The sequence below is a fragment of the Danio aesculapii genome, chromosome 12, assembly GCF_903798145.1.
Source record: "Danio aesculapii chromosome 12, fDanAes4.1, whole genome shotgun sequence".
NCBI lineage: Eukaryota > Metazoa > Chordata > Actinopteri > Cypriniformes > Danionidae > Danio > Danio aesculapii.
The window spans coordinates 9,634,066-9,649,798 of NC_079446.1; the positions used below are offsets into that span (position 1 = coordinate 9,634,066).

General features: G+C 36.4%; 2 protein-coding genes across 2 annotated transcripts; one reads left to right on the forward strand and one right to left on the reverse strand.

The window, feature by feature from the left end:
• The first annotated feature begins 4,536 nt into the window (after positions 1–4,536).
• Positions 4,537–6,209, forward strand: adoa (2-aminoethanethiol (cysteamine) dioxygenase a). The gene has a single exon (XM_056469400.1). The coding sequence runs from the start codon at positions 4,776–4,778 to the stop codon at positions 5,520–5,522; it is 747 nt and encodes a 248-aa protein (XP_056325375.1). The 5' UTR covers positions 4,537–4,775; the 3' UTR covers positions 5,523–6,209.
• A 4,546-nt stretch (positions 6,210–10,755) lies between these two features.
• Positions 10,756–13,286, reverse strand: egr2b (early growth response 2b). Its single transcript, XM_056469323.1, has 2 exons — positions 12,959–13,286; positions 10,756–12,498 (listed from the first exon to the last, which is right to left on the reverse strand). Exons 1-2 carry the CDS (start codon positions 13,122–13,124, stop codon positions 11,423–11,425), a joined length of 1,242 nt encoding a protein of 413 aa, XP_056325298.1. The 5' UTR covers positions 13,125–13,286; the 3' UTR covers positions 10,756–11,422.
• Between the last annotated feature and the right edge of the window lie 2,447 nt (positions 13,287–15,733).

The following is a 15,733-nucleotide window of genomic DNA, read 5'->3' on the forward strand; positions in this document are numbered from 1 at the left end:
AAGCTAGTGGCGACAGCGACGAGGAAAAAACTTCACCAATTGGCGAGGGTGAAGAAAAAAATCTCGAGAGAACCAGGCTCAGATGGGCATGACCATTTCTCCACTGGCCAAACGTTTTGTGCAGAGCTGCAGTCCAAGTGCTGGAGGCTGGAAGCTGGACCTCAGCGGAGACTTGTCTGTCCCTGGAGCGTCACAGGAATCAGTCTCATGTTCTCCACTCTTCCATGACCACCACAATAGCTGCTCAGGATATGGCCTGGTCCAGGATATGGAAACCTTGGGATCATCTCGTTGCTGGTCTTGGATTGAATATGTGGCGCTGTGTGGTCTGAGGGTCTTGGGATGAGTATCCCCAGGTGGAAATAGACAATAATTAGCGTAGCTGCTGTTCATAGTGTATATAAACGAGATGAAGAAAACTGTGTGGAGCACATTCTTGTATCATACCGCTAAGTGATGCACTGAGTGTATGCTTTACTACAGAGATAGGTCGTTAATCTAGTTTTGAACTGCGAGAGTGTGTCTCTGTGCCTCTGACCTTATCAGGAAGGCTATTCCAGAGTTTAGGAGCAATAAATGAGAAGGCTCGACCTCTTTTGCTCGACTTTGCTATTCTAGGTACTACCAGAAGCCCTGAGTTTTGAGATCTTAAACAGCAAGTTGGATTGTAGCGAGACAGAAGGTTGGTTAGATAAACAGGAGCTAGATTATTTAAAGCTTTGTAGGTAAGAAGCAATATTTTAATTTCAATACGAAACTTAACAGGCAGCCAGTGTAAGGAGGATAAAATTGGGGTGATATGATCATATTTTCTAGACCTGGTAAGAACTCTGGCAGCTGCGATTTGTACTAGCTGAAGTTTATTAATATGGGCAGCCAGCAAACAGTGCATTACAGTAGTCCAGCCTAGAAGTCATAAAAGCATGGACTAGCTTTTCTGCATCTGAGATGAATAGCATACTTCGTAACTTAGCGATATTTCTCAGATGAAAGAAGTTTTTGTGACATGGGATATAGGATTTTTAAAAGTTAAATTGCTGTCTAATATGACAAACAGATCTTTTATAGTAGAGCTAACGCTAACTTTGTATCCCTCCAATTGTAGTTCGAGTTGTGAGATCTGCTGTGTATAGGATTTAGGCCCAATAAGTAATAATTCTGTTTTGTCTGAGTTTAAGAGTAAAAAATTGTTGGTCACCCAGTCTTTAACATCTTTAATACACTCAGTTAGCTTGGACAGTTTAGACATCTCGTCAGGTTTAGTTGAAATATATAATTGAGTATCATCTGCATAGCAGTGAAAGCTGATCCCATGTCTTCTATAACGTCTCCCAGGGGTAGCATGTATATTGTAAACAGCAAAGGGCCTAAAACTGATCCTTGAGGCACCTCGTATTTTACTGGGCTGACTTGTGAAGGCTGTCCATTAATATTCACAAACTGGTAACGGTCAGCTAAGTATGACTTAAACCATTGTAGAGCCTGCCCCTGGACATTTACTTGAAATTTGTTTGTGCGAATTGTTACGAGGATTTTTTAAAGTTAATCTTAAGAGTTAATTTTGTCATTGTACTGAAAAATAAAAGTAAGGTATTAGGTCATTTAATTAGCTTCTTATATGGCAATAATAAATTCTACAGTTTTGTATAAATTAACTTATTCAGTCCCTGTGTCTGTTACAATGGACATTATATGTCAGCCCATTTTTTGTGGTTCCTGAGCATTTGATCTAATTTCAAGCCTGCAGTCCATGAGAGCGGATGATTGGCAGTATGGCTCGATATGTTGTCATTTGAAAAAAATTCAGCATGGCATCTCTTCACTCCAGACACAAGCCTTATTTACAATGTTTTGTTCATATTTATTGACATGTTTGCCAATATTTCATAGATTGTATGTAAAAAAAGAGGGATTGCACTTACTAATAAAAGTGTAAAATCTTTTGGAACATTGCAAGCTTTAGCTCAGGAATTTTTCAAAGATGTCTGTCCATTAGGATGTACAATGGGTTCAAAAGTCTGTTACTGAAATTAAATCTCCAGTAATGCTGACTGAACTTTTTTATATTAAAAAACTTGATGTACTAATTCATCGCTGAAACAATTTCATATGCAGTATATACAGATCTTAAAGTATATATATATATATATATATATATATATATATATATATATAAACTTTTTATTTAAGATTTTTCCAAATATATTTTTTCAGAACAACTCCTTCCCCAACAATTTAACCCCTTACAGATGAGGGAACACATAAAAAATAATGATATTATAATTTTTTTAAAATTAAATAAGAAAAATAAATAAATAAACAAAATGTACTGCCATCATAATTACTTTTGAGGGGATACATTTGTACATCACGTTACATTGTGTTACATTGAAGTTACCTCAAATTACAGTGGTGATAAGTTAAGTAACCTCTAAATATACATATCTAAATATGTTGTAATACAATAAAAAATATATATTTTTTGCTTGTTCAAACTACTTATTTAAAATAAGCTAAATCAACACAATTCTTTAGATTTTATTGGGACAACTTTTTTTACGTTCAATCCACATAAATTTGTTAAAAGTGTTAGGTTAACTTAATCAATTTGTGTTGGGAAAACATGAATGAATTGTGTGGAACCCTGCATTTTTTCCGGTGTACTTTTCCACCTCTTCAGAAAGATATCATGCAGTCATTTTATCCATTACATAGACCTGTTTAAGTCTCTGAATACACTGAGCCACCTTTGGAGAACCTTCTTCCATCCAATGTACTGTTATCTTTTTTTTATCATCCAGTAATACAGTTATTCTTAGTTGTTTCCACACAATTACTTGTACTTCAAACGCAATGACTACAACATGTAGCTGATGCACCAACCCCCTGAACCAATTCTGCTGAACTACAAGCACAATTCCTGCTTTACACTTAAATTGCAGGTTTAAAACACACTTTTTTCAAAACACCACACTCAGTACTCTGCATTTGGCACAATTTTCTTGCAGAAAATCTTTCACAAGGAACACACTGTCATTCAAAATTGTAAAGTCAATCGCTCTACTTTGCATACTAACTCGTCACATAGGTAAACACCTGTCACACATATTTGCAATTTAGAAATCAGAGCTCATCTGGTTCATAACAGGTTCACTGCCCACCCACATTTGTTAGTTGTTTATCTCCCTTTCTTATTCTCCATTCCTCAAACCTATTGACTGTCCTTTTTTTTTTTACTGTATTCTGTAAATACTTCTGTTGATCATATATGTAGACCATGTTATGTGCAACTTTGTGTTGGTTGGGATGAACACTGTGTACAGTTTTTGTGGGACAAATACCACAGTAAAATATATTTGGTACCATGTATTTGAGTGTTTTGTATAAAAACAATATTCTGAAATATTTTACCATGCACTTATGTAGGTCTGTGTACTGTCTGTGGTAAGTGTAACACTAAACAAAAAGAGGGTTACAGTAAGTCATTATGATAAATAGAAAAGAAGTGGTCATAGTGTTTTACATTAAGCACATCAGTGATCAACTGTTCTTATAAATGTCTATTCATGTGATGGTTTGTGTGTGTCATTTGAAAACAAAATACCATTTTGAGAAGAAATCACATTGTTTTGAATGTAAAGTTTCATTTTGCAGGAGAATTGAAGGGTTTTGCCAAATGTGTGTGTGTGTGTTTTGTGATTTGTGTGTAGAGTTCTGGCAATGAGACATGCTTTCAGAAATGTGTGTAAACAATTGGGAAAACTGTAATTAAGATTTATGTTTTTGAAACATGGTTGAAGTGTTCAGAATACTTAAAATACTACAATAATTAAAGTTATTATATCATTAAAACTGTAATAAAATTGTTTGTGTGCTTTTTTTGTATGAAATGTATTATCTGCAAGTATTTTAAAATACTTTTAAGATCTAACACACACTGAAATGCACATTCAATTAAACTAATCTTTTTTTATTACATTTTACTTTTTTACATTATTGATCATTTGTTTTCTGTTGCTTATTGATGCAGTTATTTACTTGGTTTTTTTTTTTTTTTTTACAATTATTTATTTTATTACTTAAAAGTGTTACCCTTCTGAAAAATGAGCAAAGTTTAAATAGACACTGTTGCATTTGTGTTAGCATCAGTTTCTTCAGCAAATCTGATAATAAAGGCCCTGCAGTGCTGCTGGTGAGCTGCTGGTGTGTATTGTTGTGATCCTGGGTCGCTGAGGGGGAAGGGACAGAGTTGAATGGCCCAACGGGCCTCCCCCTCACACTCACTATACAAGGGACAAAAGTGTGAAGGTTGCTGGCTATTGTAGTTCTGTAACGTTGCTAAATTGTACATTTTAAACAAACAAATAGCATGTTTACAAAATAAACATCGTTAGTGTAGCGTCTGAGTATACTAAGAAGCTCCGGTTAAATATTTGGTATATTTATTGGTTATTACCCACAAATATTTTCAACCCATTAACTCAAAAGAACTACAAGTTCCATTAAGCTGCTTATGCGTCTGCGCGTGCGCGGTCGTCTCGGACGTGTGAATCTGATAGCCATGAATGGGGTGGTGGAGTCGCGGGTCTGTGGATTGTGTCCCGATTGTAAAATTAATGTTTATTCTCCAATGGAGTTGTTATTGTCTTAACTTTCAGCATTCGACTGCTTCCAATGAGTCACGTAAGGCGATATCGTCCGTCGTAACCGCTATTTTTGCAGTCTTCGCGTGACTCGAAGCAAATCACGGTTCCGTTTGTTTTCTCGCATTAACCATGCCGAGAAACAACAAGACCTCGCTCATCCAGAAAATCGCGAGCCAGGCTTATGCGACTTTCACTCACTGTTCTTCCTCCGCCATTGAGGATAATAATAAGGTGTTTTTGGAGCACCAGGCAGACTTGGTCGCCCTGCTCTCCGACATCAGGGCTGCGGATCTGAAGATTGCGCCACCGAAGAAAGTCTCCACATCCTCCCCTTCGGTCCCTCCAGTCACTTACATGCACATCTGCGAGACTGATGTCTTCAGCATGGGGGTGTTTCTCCTGAAATCTGGCGCTTCCATCCCTCTGCACGACCATCCTGGGATGCACGGCATGCTGAAGGTCCTGTACGGTAAAGTCAGCATCAGGTGTTATGACAAGTTGGATAAAGCCGAGAGTGACACTGAGAGGCAGTTTGACCCTCCATTGTTGGCTTTCCAGGGAGATGATGTGAGGAGAGCAGCGCTGAGGTCTTCGGGACAGTTTTCGGAACAAAGTGGCCCTTGTGTTTTGAGCCCTCTCAAAGACAACCTTCATGAGATTGATGCAGTGGATGGAGCTGCTGCGTTTCTTGATATACTGGCACCGCCGTATGACCCTGACGATGGACGGGATTGTCACTACTACAGAGTTTTGCAGACTGCTGGGAAAAAGTCAGAGCAGAGCAGTGACGATGAAGCTTGGCTTTTAGAGATCCCCCAGCCGGATGATTTCTGGTGTGGGGGTGAGCCGTACCCTGGTCCTGAAGTGACTGTTTAAAGACATTAAAGGGATGGTTCAACCAAGAATGAAAATTCTGTCATAATTTATTCCTTCTTTGCTTTTTTCAAGCCTATATGAGTTTCTTTTTTCTGTTTAACACAAAGGAAGATATTTAGAAAAATGTTGGAAAGATGTAACCATTGATTTCCGAAGTATTGACCATTGAATTCAATGGTGTTCATCTTTCTTTCTTATTATTTGTTAATATTTTTATTTGTTTAATATTTTATTATTATTTAAATATTTATAATTGTTTATATTTGTTTATTTTTTATCTTATTTGTTCAACCCTTTGTTTAAGCAACTCATAAAGGTTTGAAACAAGTAAATAATGAGTAATTATATATTTTTTTGGGTGAACTATCCCTTTAACACTGGAATGGACTTCTGATCCGTCCTTAAAGTTGTTTTGTTTATATATTTTTCCTCTTGGGACTGCAAAAATCTACGATTTTACATCCATTCTAAGCCTATGTGACCCATAGGCTTCATCAACACTTTGTGGCCTTGCGTGTGAATGAATGTATAAAAAATGTCTAAAAAAAACACTTAATCTTGTATGTGCACTCCATATATATATACTAAAATCTTGATTAATTTATTTTAAAGACTCTACACGAACACTAATTCTTATGTACTGTTTATATTTTTACCTATAAAGTATATTAAAATGTATTTAAATCATTTGACTTTGTTTTATGTTCAAGAAAATCTACAAGATTAGTTTTTAATGATTTGCTTTATGTCTATTTCACATCCGCATACATGAAGAGTGATAATGAACAGTTATTATTACACTGTAAAAAAGTATATGATCAATAAGTCATGACAACATAGGGGATTAGTTAGTTGTAACTTATTAAACTAAGTTAATCATGTTCCAACTTAATTTATGAGTTACTCAAGCTGTTTTAAGTCAGTGTAATATAATAAAAGTTCAAATGACTCATAGTTAATTTGATTCAGCTTAAACGTTTTTATTTTTTGCAGTGTAGGCATAACTGTTATCCACTACATATGAGGAACATTTATTAGAGGCGAGAGGAAAGCGCACATCTATAACTTCTAGTCTTATTTTAAAGGGATAGGTCACACAAAATGTACAATTCTGTGATAATTTGTTTGTCCTTTACTTGTTTCAAGCCTATATGAGGTTCTTTTTCTGTTAAACACACAAGATATTTTGAAAAATGTTGGAAAGCTGTAACCATTGACTTCAGTATTTAAGCAAGTCACTGGTTTTCATCTTTCTTCAAAATCGGTCCTTCAAAGAAAGAAACTCATGAAGGATTTAAAACACTTGAGGGAAAGTAAATAGTGAGTAAAATGTTCATTTTGGGTGAATTATCTCTTTAACACTGGAATGGTCTTCTGATCCGTCCTTAAAGTTGTTTTGTTTATATATTTTTTCCTCTTGGCACTACAAACATACGTTTTTACGTCCATTCCAAGACTTTGCGACCCATAGGCTTCATCAACACTTTGTGGCCTTGCGTGTGAATAATGAATGTATACATGTCTGAAAATCTTGTTTAATTTATTTTAAAAGACTCTACACAAACACTAATTCTTCTGTACTGTTTATATTTTCACCTAGAAAGTATATTAAAATGTATTTAAATCATTTGACTTTCAAGAAAATCTACAAGATTAGTTTTAAAGGATTTTCTTACTGTCTATTTCACACTCGCAAACATGAAAACAGTGATACTTATTATTAGGCATAATTGTTGTCCACTGCATAGGAGGGATATTTATTAGATGGTGCGAAGAATGTGGAAATCTAACCATTTTAATCTTATCTTTCACCCGAAACTGAAAATTATGTCTTCATTTACTTATCCTGTACTTGTTCAAAAACCTTCAAGAGTTTCTTGTTAAACACAAAAGAAGATATTTAGAAAAATGTTGGAGATTAAAACCATTCACTGAAAAAAATTATTCAAAGATGATTCCTTGGATTTACATTAATTATATTAATGTAATTTTTACACTATTTACATTAATTTACATTAATACATAGATTTTTTTACCCTAAGTGGTTGTAAACTATTTATTTGGGTTGAATTTAAACAAACAAATTCAGTTGAACATTTCTAAATTAAATATGTTTGTTTAAATTCAACCCATATACATTTTTGCAACAATATTTAATCAGTGTTCCTACACTGTAAAAAGTGATTAGTTACTTAAAGCGAGTAAACCAATTGCCTTAAAAGCAACAAGTTGACTTCACACAAATAATGTAAGTAAACCCATTGTAACTTGGAACTGTTAAGTTGACTTATTTTTTATGCTTATTATACTCACTTTTTTAAAGTCAACTAATTCTTTTTGTACAGTGTCAGACTATTTTAGCACGTCTGCTTTCAAATAATTACTGTAATTATTACAATATTACACATTTGGTGATTTATTCATTCTATAAAATATAATTGTAGATTTTGAATCTTTTTTTTCAGTGAATGGTTTTAATCTCCAACATTTTTCTAAATATCTTCTTTTGTGTTTAACAAGAAACTCTTGAAGGTTTTCAAACAAGTCCCTCCCTCTGATTATTTTAACTAAATAAAGACAACAATTTCAGTTTCGGGTGAAAGATAAGATTAAAATGGTTAGATTTCCACATTTATTTATAGCCTGTATTGAAGTTAGAAGACACACTGGAGTCTGGAAGAGCAGATTTATTTTAGTTATACAAAAACATATAATAAAAGTGTATTGGAAAAAGTGATTAGTTTATTTTATTTTTTAAAAAGTGAATACAATTTGCATAATAATAAAAAAAATGGTAAACTCAAGAGTTCCAAGTTACAATGGGTTTACTTACATTTTTTGTAAAGTGAACTTGTTTCTTTTAAGGCAATTGGTTTTCTCGCTTTAAAAAACTAATCACTTTTTACAGTGTACTATAGTTTCATCAAAATATCTTATTTTGTTTTTAACAGTAGAAAGAAACTGATATGGAACAACTTGAGGCTGAGTAAATAACGAGAACATTTTCTTTTTTGTGTAAACTATCCCTTCAAGTGGATCATTTACACCTCTGAGTTTTGTAATCACTAATGATAACAACTCTGTTGATTAGGAATATTGTGTCTCAGACTTGTGTGAAATCCGTTTTAAAGTCAGACTTTCGATGTGAATGTTTACAGACATATTAAAGTCTAATTGGCCGTCATATTTCCCACACATCTGTAAATATATGAATGTAATGCTAATGTAGGAGGCGGGCAAGTGTTTCATGCCTAGAAGTAAAGACACGATTTCCTAATATGGATTATTAGATTATTTCTTTTCATGCTTTCCTGCATCCCCTCAAAGCTTTTCTACTTTTTAATAGACCTGGATCTCTAGCAGAGGAGTGTTTGAGCACTTCCCGCTCTGCTTAGACTCAGCTTTTGTTCAGTGCTGATTTTTGTCTGAAGTTTAATGTATAGAATCTATGTATAGAGTGCACAGCATATATAAGCACACCCTCCAGAAATCTCTCATTTAAATTAATGTTTTCTATAGGATGCTTTGCAATATTATATTTGTGCATATACATTAGTTTAGTCAGTACTGAAGCCAAATCTGGAGCTTATCAAACAAAATAACTTACAATAATGGTTCAATATTTAGTAGCCCAAATTTATATGTTGAGAAAAATATTAAATATAATTTTCAAAAATAGCAAAAATCAAAAGAAAGAAAAAATATTTTTAATTTTGTTGAAATGTTGTAGTTTGTACTTTTTTTTTTTGCAATATTTTTCTTGAACTTAATTTATTATCTTTTGATTTCAATTGTTTGGTGACTAAAATATTATTTAAATAAATATATCTGTTTAATAAATCTTTTTTTTTTGATCAAATGCACCAATTTATATTACCAATATTCACTGAGAAATGGATATTAATTTGAAATATAAATTTTCAAAATGGGGTGTACTCAATTATGCCGAGCACTGTATGTTAACATACTTTTTTTAAAAGAATATGGTGTGTAAAAACAATAAACGATTAGTTATTAGTGTATTGGAAAAGGGGGTTCCACAGAGAACCAACCCTGGAACATTTCCATTACACAAGAAGTTGTTTAGATGATTGATTTTTTTTCAGGTTAAGAATTAAAAGATTCTTTTGGTGAACAAATATTGTTCTGTGGCAGAGTGGTCAACAACCATCTTTTGCAACACTGAAGAGTAGAAACTCAAATATTAAAGTCAATATCCGTCTCTTCATCTGTCAATAGTGCATTCAATTATTAATTCATTTTCCTTCCGCTTAGTCTCTTTATTCATCAGGGGTCTTCACAGCAGAATGAACCGCCAACTTTTCCAGCATATGTTTTACACAGCGGATGTCCTTCCAGCTGCAACCCAGTACTGGAAAAAATAATAGTGCATGCACAGTAAAAAATGCTGGGCTCCACAGAATTGCTTCATGTTGTCTCAACACAAATCAATTAACTTAATTGTTTTTTTTTAAACGAATTTAAGTTGATTGAACATAAAACAAGTATGTTGCCCCCCAAAATCCTAAGAATTGTGTTGTTTCAACTCATTTTAAATAGGTAGTCTGAACAAGCACCTAAAGTCATTTTTGAGTGTGGTGTGTATTTACTCGTCAAAACAAGTCAAATTTTAAATTTTTCATTAACGCTTACTGTTATTAGTGCTGAAACAGCCATTTTAAAAAATTGTTTCACCTAATATTGAACTACTTCTGGTTACAATCCAAAACATTGTACATGTTGTCATCATGTACATTTTATGTAGCTCCTAAATATGGGGTTGTCCCAACACTAAACGCGGGGGTTGGTAAACATTCAACCACATAAAACCACAAAGACTCATACAGTGGCAACAATTATTTGTCAGTTTTGTTTTTTTTTCACACCGTATACACTGTAACGAGTGGTCATAATGTATTGTAATTTAGTGTCAAATCAGTAAATCGTAACGTGAGTCACTTTATGTTTATAAATTGTTCCGTACTAAGCCTGATTATTCATATTCCCCATCAAAAATATTGCTATGCATTTAACAATAAGAGGGCTGTGAATATTCACACCCTTTGAGCATTTGTAAACAACATGTGTGGGCGCTGGACCTTACAAGACCATGAGTCAGAGCTCAGTGATGCCAAAACGGGAATGTCCCTACAAGTCTAAATCGCTTTTCTCCCCTACTTTCCCCCCTTTTTTTTAATTTAATAAAAATGAGTTGCAGACAGTTAAACAAAAGTTCACAATTCATGTGTTGTTTATTATTTTCAAGTTGACAAAGTAGGACATTATTGATCCGCGTTAGTCACTTCATAACAAATACATTTATAACAGTCAAACAACCACAGAACAAACGATATAGTTCAGCTATATACATCCATGTTTAAGCACAACTTCGACACAAAACAGTTTGTACAAAAATATATCTTCCAAAACTTTCATATTAAAGGCTAATGTACAATTTCATCCACGCCTCTCTGTACAAGATGAACGGACGAAAGGCACGACGATGGGAGAAAATAGTGATGTTAGACACCTCCTTGAAAGTTTAGTTTGTTTAAATTAACTTTTAAAAAAACGTAAGCACTCAACTTTCCAACTTTTTAAATCTAAGACACAATTCTCCCACGTGCTATCTAAGGTTATTTTAATATTAATATTAAATTAATTGGCCTAAATATTCAAACAAAGTGCGTTTGGTCAGTCAGCATGCGACTGAGGCATTAAGAAAAACACTTTGCATCACCTTTAGAAAAAAGTGTGCGCAAAGAAAGTGTCCATATTTGGCACTGTGGTTTGATTTCACCTCATCAGTCCACCCAGTTTTAATAAAACACGAACTGTGCATTATTGTTGTCATTGTATTGCCTACATAGTGTTGGATATTGCACGGTCCAGTTGAAAGTTTACTGGCTTGAACTGGACGAGCAGATGCTCGTGGCGACGCCGCGCTCTGAGCTGGACACCCCCGTGGACGACGAGGAGGACTTTCGCTCCTTTTGTCGCAGGTGGATTTTGGTGTGTCTCTTTCTTTCGTCGCTCCTCGCGAACTTTCTCCCGCAAAAGTCGCAGGCGAACGGCTTTTCGCCGGTGTGCGTGCGAATGTGGGTCGTCAGGTGGTCGCTGCGACTAAAGTTCCTCATGCATATCCGACACTGGAAGGGTTTGTGGCCGGTGTGGATGCGGATGTGTCTGGTGAGTTCGTCGGAGCGGGAGAAGCGCCTGTCGCAGCCCTCCGCCGGACATGGGTAGGGCCGCTCGTGCACGGGTGTCTTGCTTGGTCTGTTGGGGTATTTCCTCGGACGCAGGATTGGCCTGAGGGGCAAATTCTGCGGAGCGTAAGCTGTGGGTAGCCGGGGTCCATCAGGCACTGGTCCCCCTAGCGTGAAGTTCCTGATAGTGTTCAGGGGGGTTAGAGGAGGCGGTATTTTGAATGAGTCCAGCGGGCATGAGAACGGTTTGCGGTCGGGCATCGACTGCATGTCCCTCTGGCACGGAGGCTGGAAAAAGCCGGCGTAGTCCGGGATTATAGGGAACAACCCGGAGTCGGCGTTTGGCTTTGGGGATGAGTAGGATGGCGGAGGATAGGAGATGGGACAGGTGGAGGTGGAAAGGAACGCAGACGGGTCTTGATACACCTCTCCGCATCCAGAGTAGGGCGGCGGGGGAGAGTAGATGTGCTCCATGTCTGCTTGATTCTGCGCCATGGTGCAGCTGAGAGTGCTGGAGAAGTGGCTGGGGGAGACTGAGGATGCAGGTGACGAGGATGCTGAGGATGGCTGGGTCATGCCCAGGATCCCCGCGCTCACGATGTTGATCACGCCCTCTGGGTTCCAGTTTCCCGGGTACTGGGAGTCGATGGAGAACTTTCCCATGTAGGTGAAAGTTTGGTTGCGAGGGCCAGCTGGTTGCGCGAAGCTGCTGGAATAGGCTAAGTCGAGGGCGCGCTTCTCCGTGCTCATATCCCCGTTAATCAGGCCATCTGGAAGGAAATACAAAAATGCTTATTTAGATGCACACGAAAGAATGGATTACGAAAGAATGATTTAATCTGTAGTAAAACATCTGATCACTGTAAAATAATCATGTACAATTTTTTTGCCCTTGTCACTTTATTTTTAAAGGCGATTCAACAAGCGGTATTGGTGTAAAGTAATACATTACAATCTTAAGTTCTTTTTTAAAGTATGAGTTACTTTTTAATTAAAGTATGTTATGTTATTTTGCGCATATAGAGCAAAATAGGCTTAAAATTGTAATGCATTACTTTTTAACCCAACACTGGAAACGAACTTCAGTTCACTACTTTAAACATATAACACAACAAACGCACGTTTTCAATGTTTTTAAGTATAAACTATCAACATGAGATCATTATTCCCTAAGACACGAACGATATATAAACAGAGAGCACGTGATTGAGACACGCGCATCATTCTTACCTCCCGCGTTTATCTGCTCGTAATGTCCTCCTAAATCACCGTTATATATAGTCACAGAGGCTGGCAGTGATGTGGCAAGCTCGTCCACCGAGTAGATGCTATCGACAAGAGGGTGCACAAAGCCACCGAGAGCCACAGGGGCTTTCTCCAAAGTTTTAGCTGTCATCGTGAAGTCCTAAGAAGCACTCGCTCGGATGTTCACAGAATGTGGTTGTGCCTGTGCGAACGCGCGCACAAAGCGTTACATGTGGAAAGCTGTCAGTGATCAGTGAGTTTAGCGTTCACTGTGATGCCATCTGACGGCTCTGTGTTGTTGAATGACAGATCCTTGCGGAGCTGCTTGTGGTAGTATGTATTTATGGAGAGCCTATCAATGCGGTGACACGTCACTGACCATTTAAGGACTGGATGGCAAAAGAAAAGTAGCGCTGCGCGTTCTGATTGGTTGCGGGCACTTTGACGCGTTGAGGTAATACTTGTCAATGGAGAATCCTTTCTGTACAGGCGCTCGAGCATGAAAACCAACATGCTGGGAGGGGAAATTAAAAAGGCGCGTTGTTAGATGTTTTAAAGCACTTTATTCTGCAGGATAGCACAAGCAATGTGTTTTTAGTGCTGAAAGATGCAGCATTTTAAATAAAAATGCTTCCGTTTTGATACAACGTTTCATTCTCAATCAGGAATTCCGGTTTATTTTAATGCCATACATGGTTTTATCCGGTAAACATCTACACCCCTTCGTCCATTTATGGAGCATATTCCGGAAATTGAGTATCGGAAACTAGCGAGTGTTGCCGAGCAAAGAGACGCAGCTCAGCAAGCATCAGAAAACCACAATCAAATGAGAGACACAATCACGGAATTTCTACCTTTGCTTCAATGGCACAGTCGGAAAGTGTGCTGCATCTATTTGAATAGACCCCATGGTTTTGGAAAGAGGGAAACGTTTTTAGTAACTGTGTTACTATAATTAGAAAACTACTGGAAAGTGTATTTATTTGTTATTCTAAATTTAGACCAATATATATATTGTTGTTTTATTATCCTCTAGTACATGGTAAGTCATGTTAAAGCGTCCATTGCGCTCTGGATAGCTCATAATACAGCACATTTGGCGCAAGGCTTTGAATTATTTTTAAATTATTATTATTTATTTTGTGTTAAAAACACCGAATTGCGTATTATAGTTTAATTAATTAAGCATTTCTATCGCTCCTAAACTGCAGACCAAAGAACTAAAACTTTCCAAATGTAAATGCCTGTATACGTAAATAGAAATACTTTCCGCTGTGAGGTTTAAAGATGCGACCAATATAAAAAGACGATAGAACTGAATTCCCCCCGTGGGTTTAGAAACTGCACTTAGTAAGATACGGGGGAGGAGGGAACTTGGGTCGGAATTTAAGCCAATGATTTTATTTATATTAGGCTATGCATAATCAATTCACATTAAACACACGTTCAAAACTCACATCTAAGAGTGAAATATAATGTAAGACAGTAAAAATGAACCACATTGCAATTATTGCACGACATAATAATAAAAGTTTATCATGACTTATTTGGGATGCGTCTTGATGGACAAACTGTCATATAATAGCTTATTCTGACTCATCTAAATATTTTTTTACATTTTCATATAAGCAATTCATGCTTTTGCCTTGACTAAATCCTCATAAGTTCATAGAAAAGAGAAGAAAATCACGTGTGATATATTTTTCAAACTCCGCGCAAAGACTTCAGTCCGCTTTTGAGCGCGCGCGGCACGGTTGCCACTGCTTAAAGAGTCAAGTCACTACTCGATTTTTGTACGAGTTATGACTGTTGGAATGCTCACAATAGTGTGTTTTCAGGGCATATATTTTAATCTCTGGAAAAACTCTTCCATTGAACTTCCGACATCCCACACATCATATATAGCAACAGACGGCCGATATGACTGTGCGTATATGGTCGCACGTACGACTATAAAGATTTGACACCATTTAGCTTACAGCCTTTAAAATATATAAAGACCTGTTATTATCTAGCCTTAATTCTCCAAAATAAGCCGGATTTCTCAAGCATAGGCTGTGTTAATATCCGTTTGCATTCCCTCACCTGCTTAATCCTTGTCGCCATTTAAAAAACGAAAGGCTGATGGATTACAGATGAATAATATAGCAGACAATAAACCAGTGTGCTGATGTTTGTGGGGTGAGATCCTAAATCTGAATATGTAAATTAATAGTGGGTGTTTAAAAATTGTAATAGCCAAGTCTATATGTAAAATTAAATTAGTTTAATTTAGTTAAACTATTATAATGTTATGCTGTCTAAAACTGTAAATATGACTGTAGATATTCAGTTTTACAGTTCGTGGGATTTATTTCAGCCCTGCGTGGGTTTGTCATAGCCTATCATATGGAGCAGGGGGCAGTATATCTCCCATTACCGCAGACTGACTACAAAATGCTTTGAGGTGTTTATATTTGAGAGGTAAATGTTTTTATATTGTTATTAATAGCTGATATCAGATGTGGTTAAATAATCTTATCAGCAGTTGGTCAGCATGTCAAATATACGCTTTGAAAATAGTTACATGAGTTGTGCTTGGCACTTTAGTGTCTACATGAACTGTTTACATCTATTTACTAGCTGATCTTCATTCATTCATTCATTTTCTTTTCGGCTTAGTCCCTTTATTAATCCGAGGTCGCCACAGCGGAGTGAACCGCCAACTTATCCAGCACATGTTTTACGCAGCGGATGCCCTTCCAACTGCAACCCATCTTT

Excerpts from the sequence above, each read along its gene's own strand:
- adoa (XM_056469400.1), top strand. The coding sequence starts at position 4,776 with ATGCCGAGAAACAACAAGACCTCGCTCATCCAGAAAATCGCGAGCCAG.
- egr2b (XM_056469323.1), bottom strand. The coding sequence starts at position 13,124 with ATGACAGCTAAAACTTTGGAGAAAGCCCCTGTGGCTCTCGGTGGCTTT. Across the intron at positions 12,499-12,958 it reads CGAGCAGATAAACGCGGGAG|ATGGCCTGATTAACGGGGAT; the intron begins GTAAGAATGATG and ends ATTTCCTTCCAG.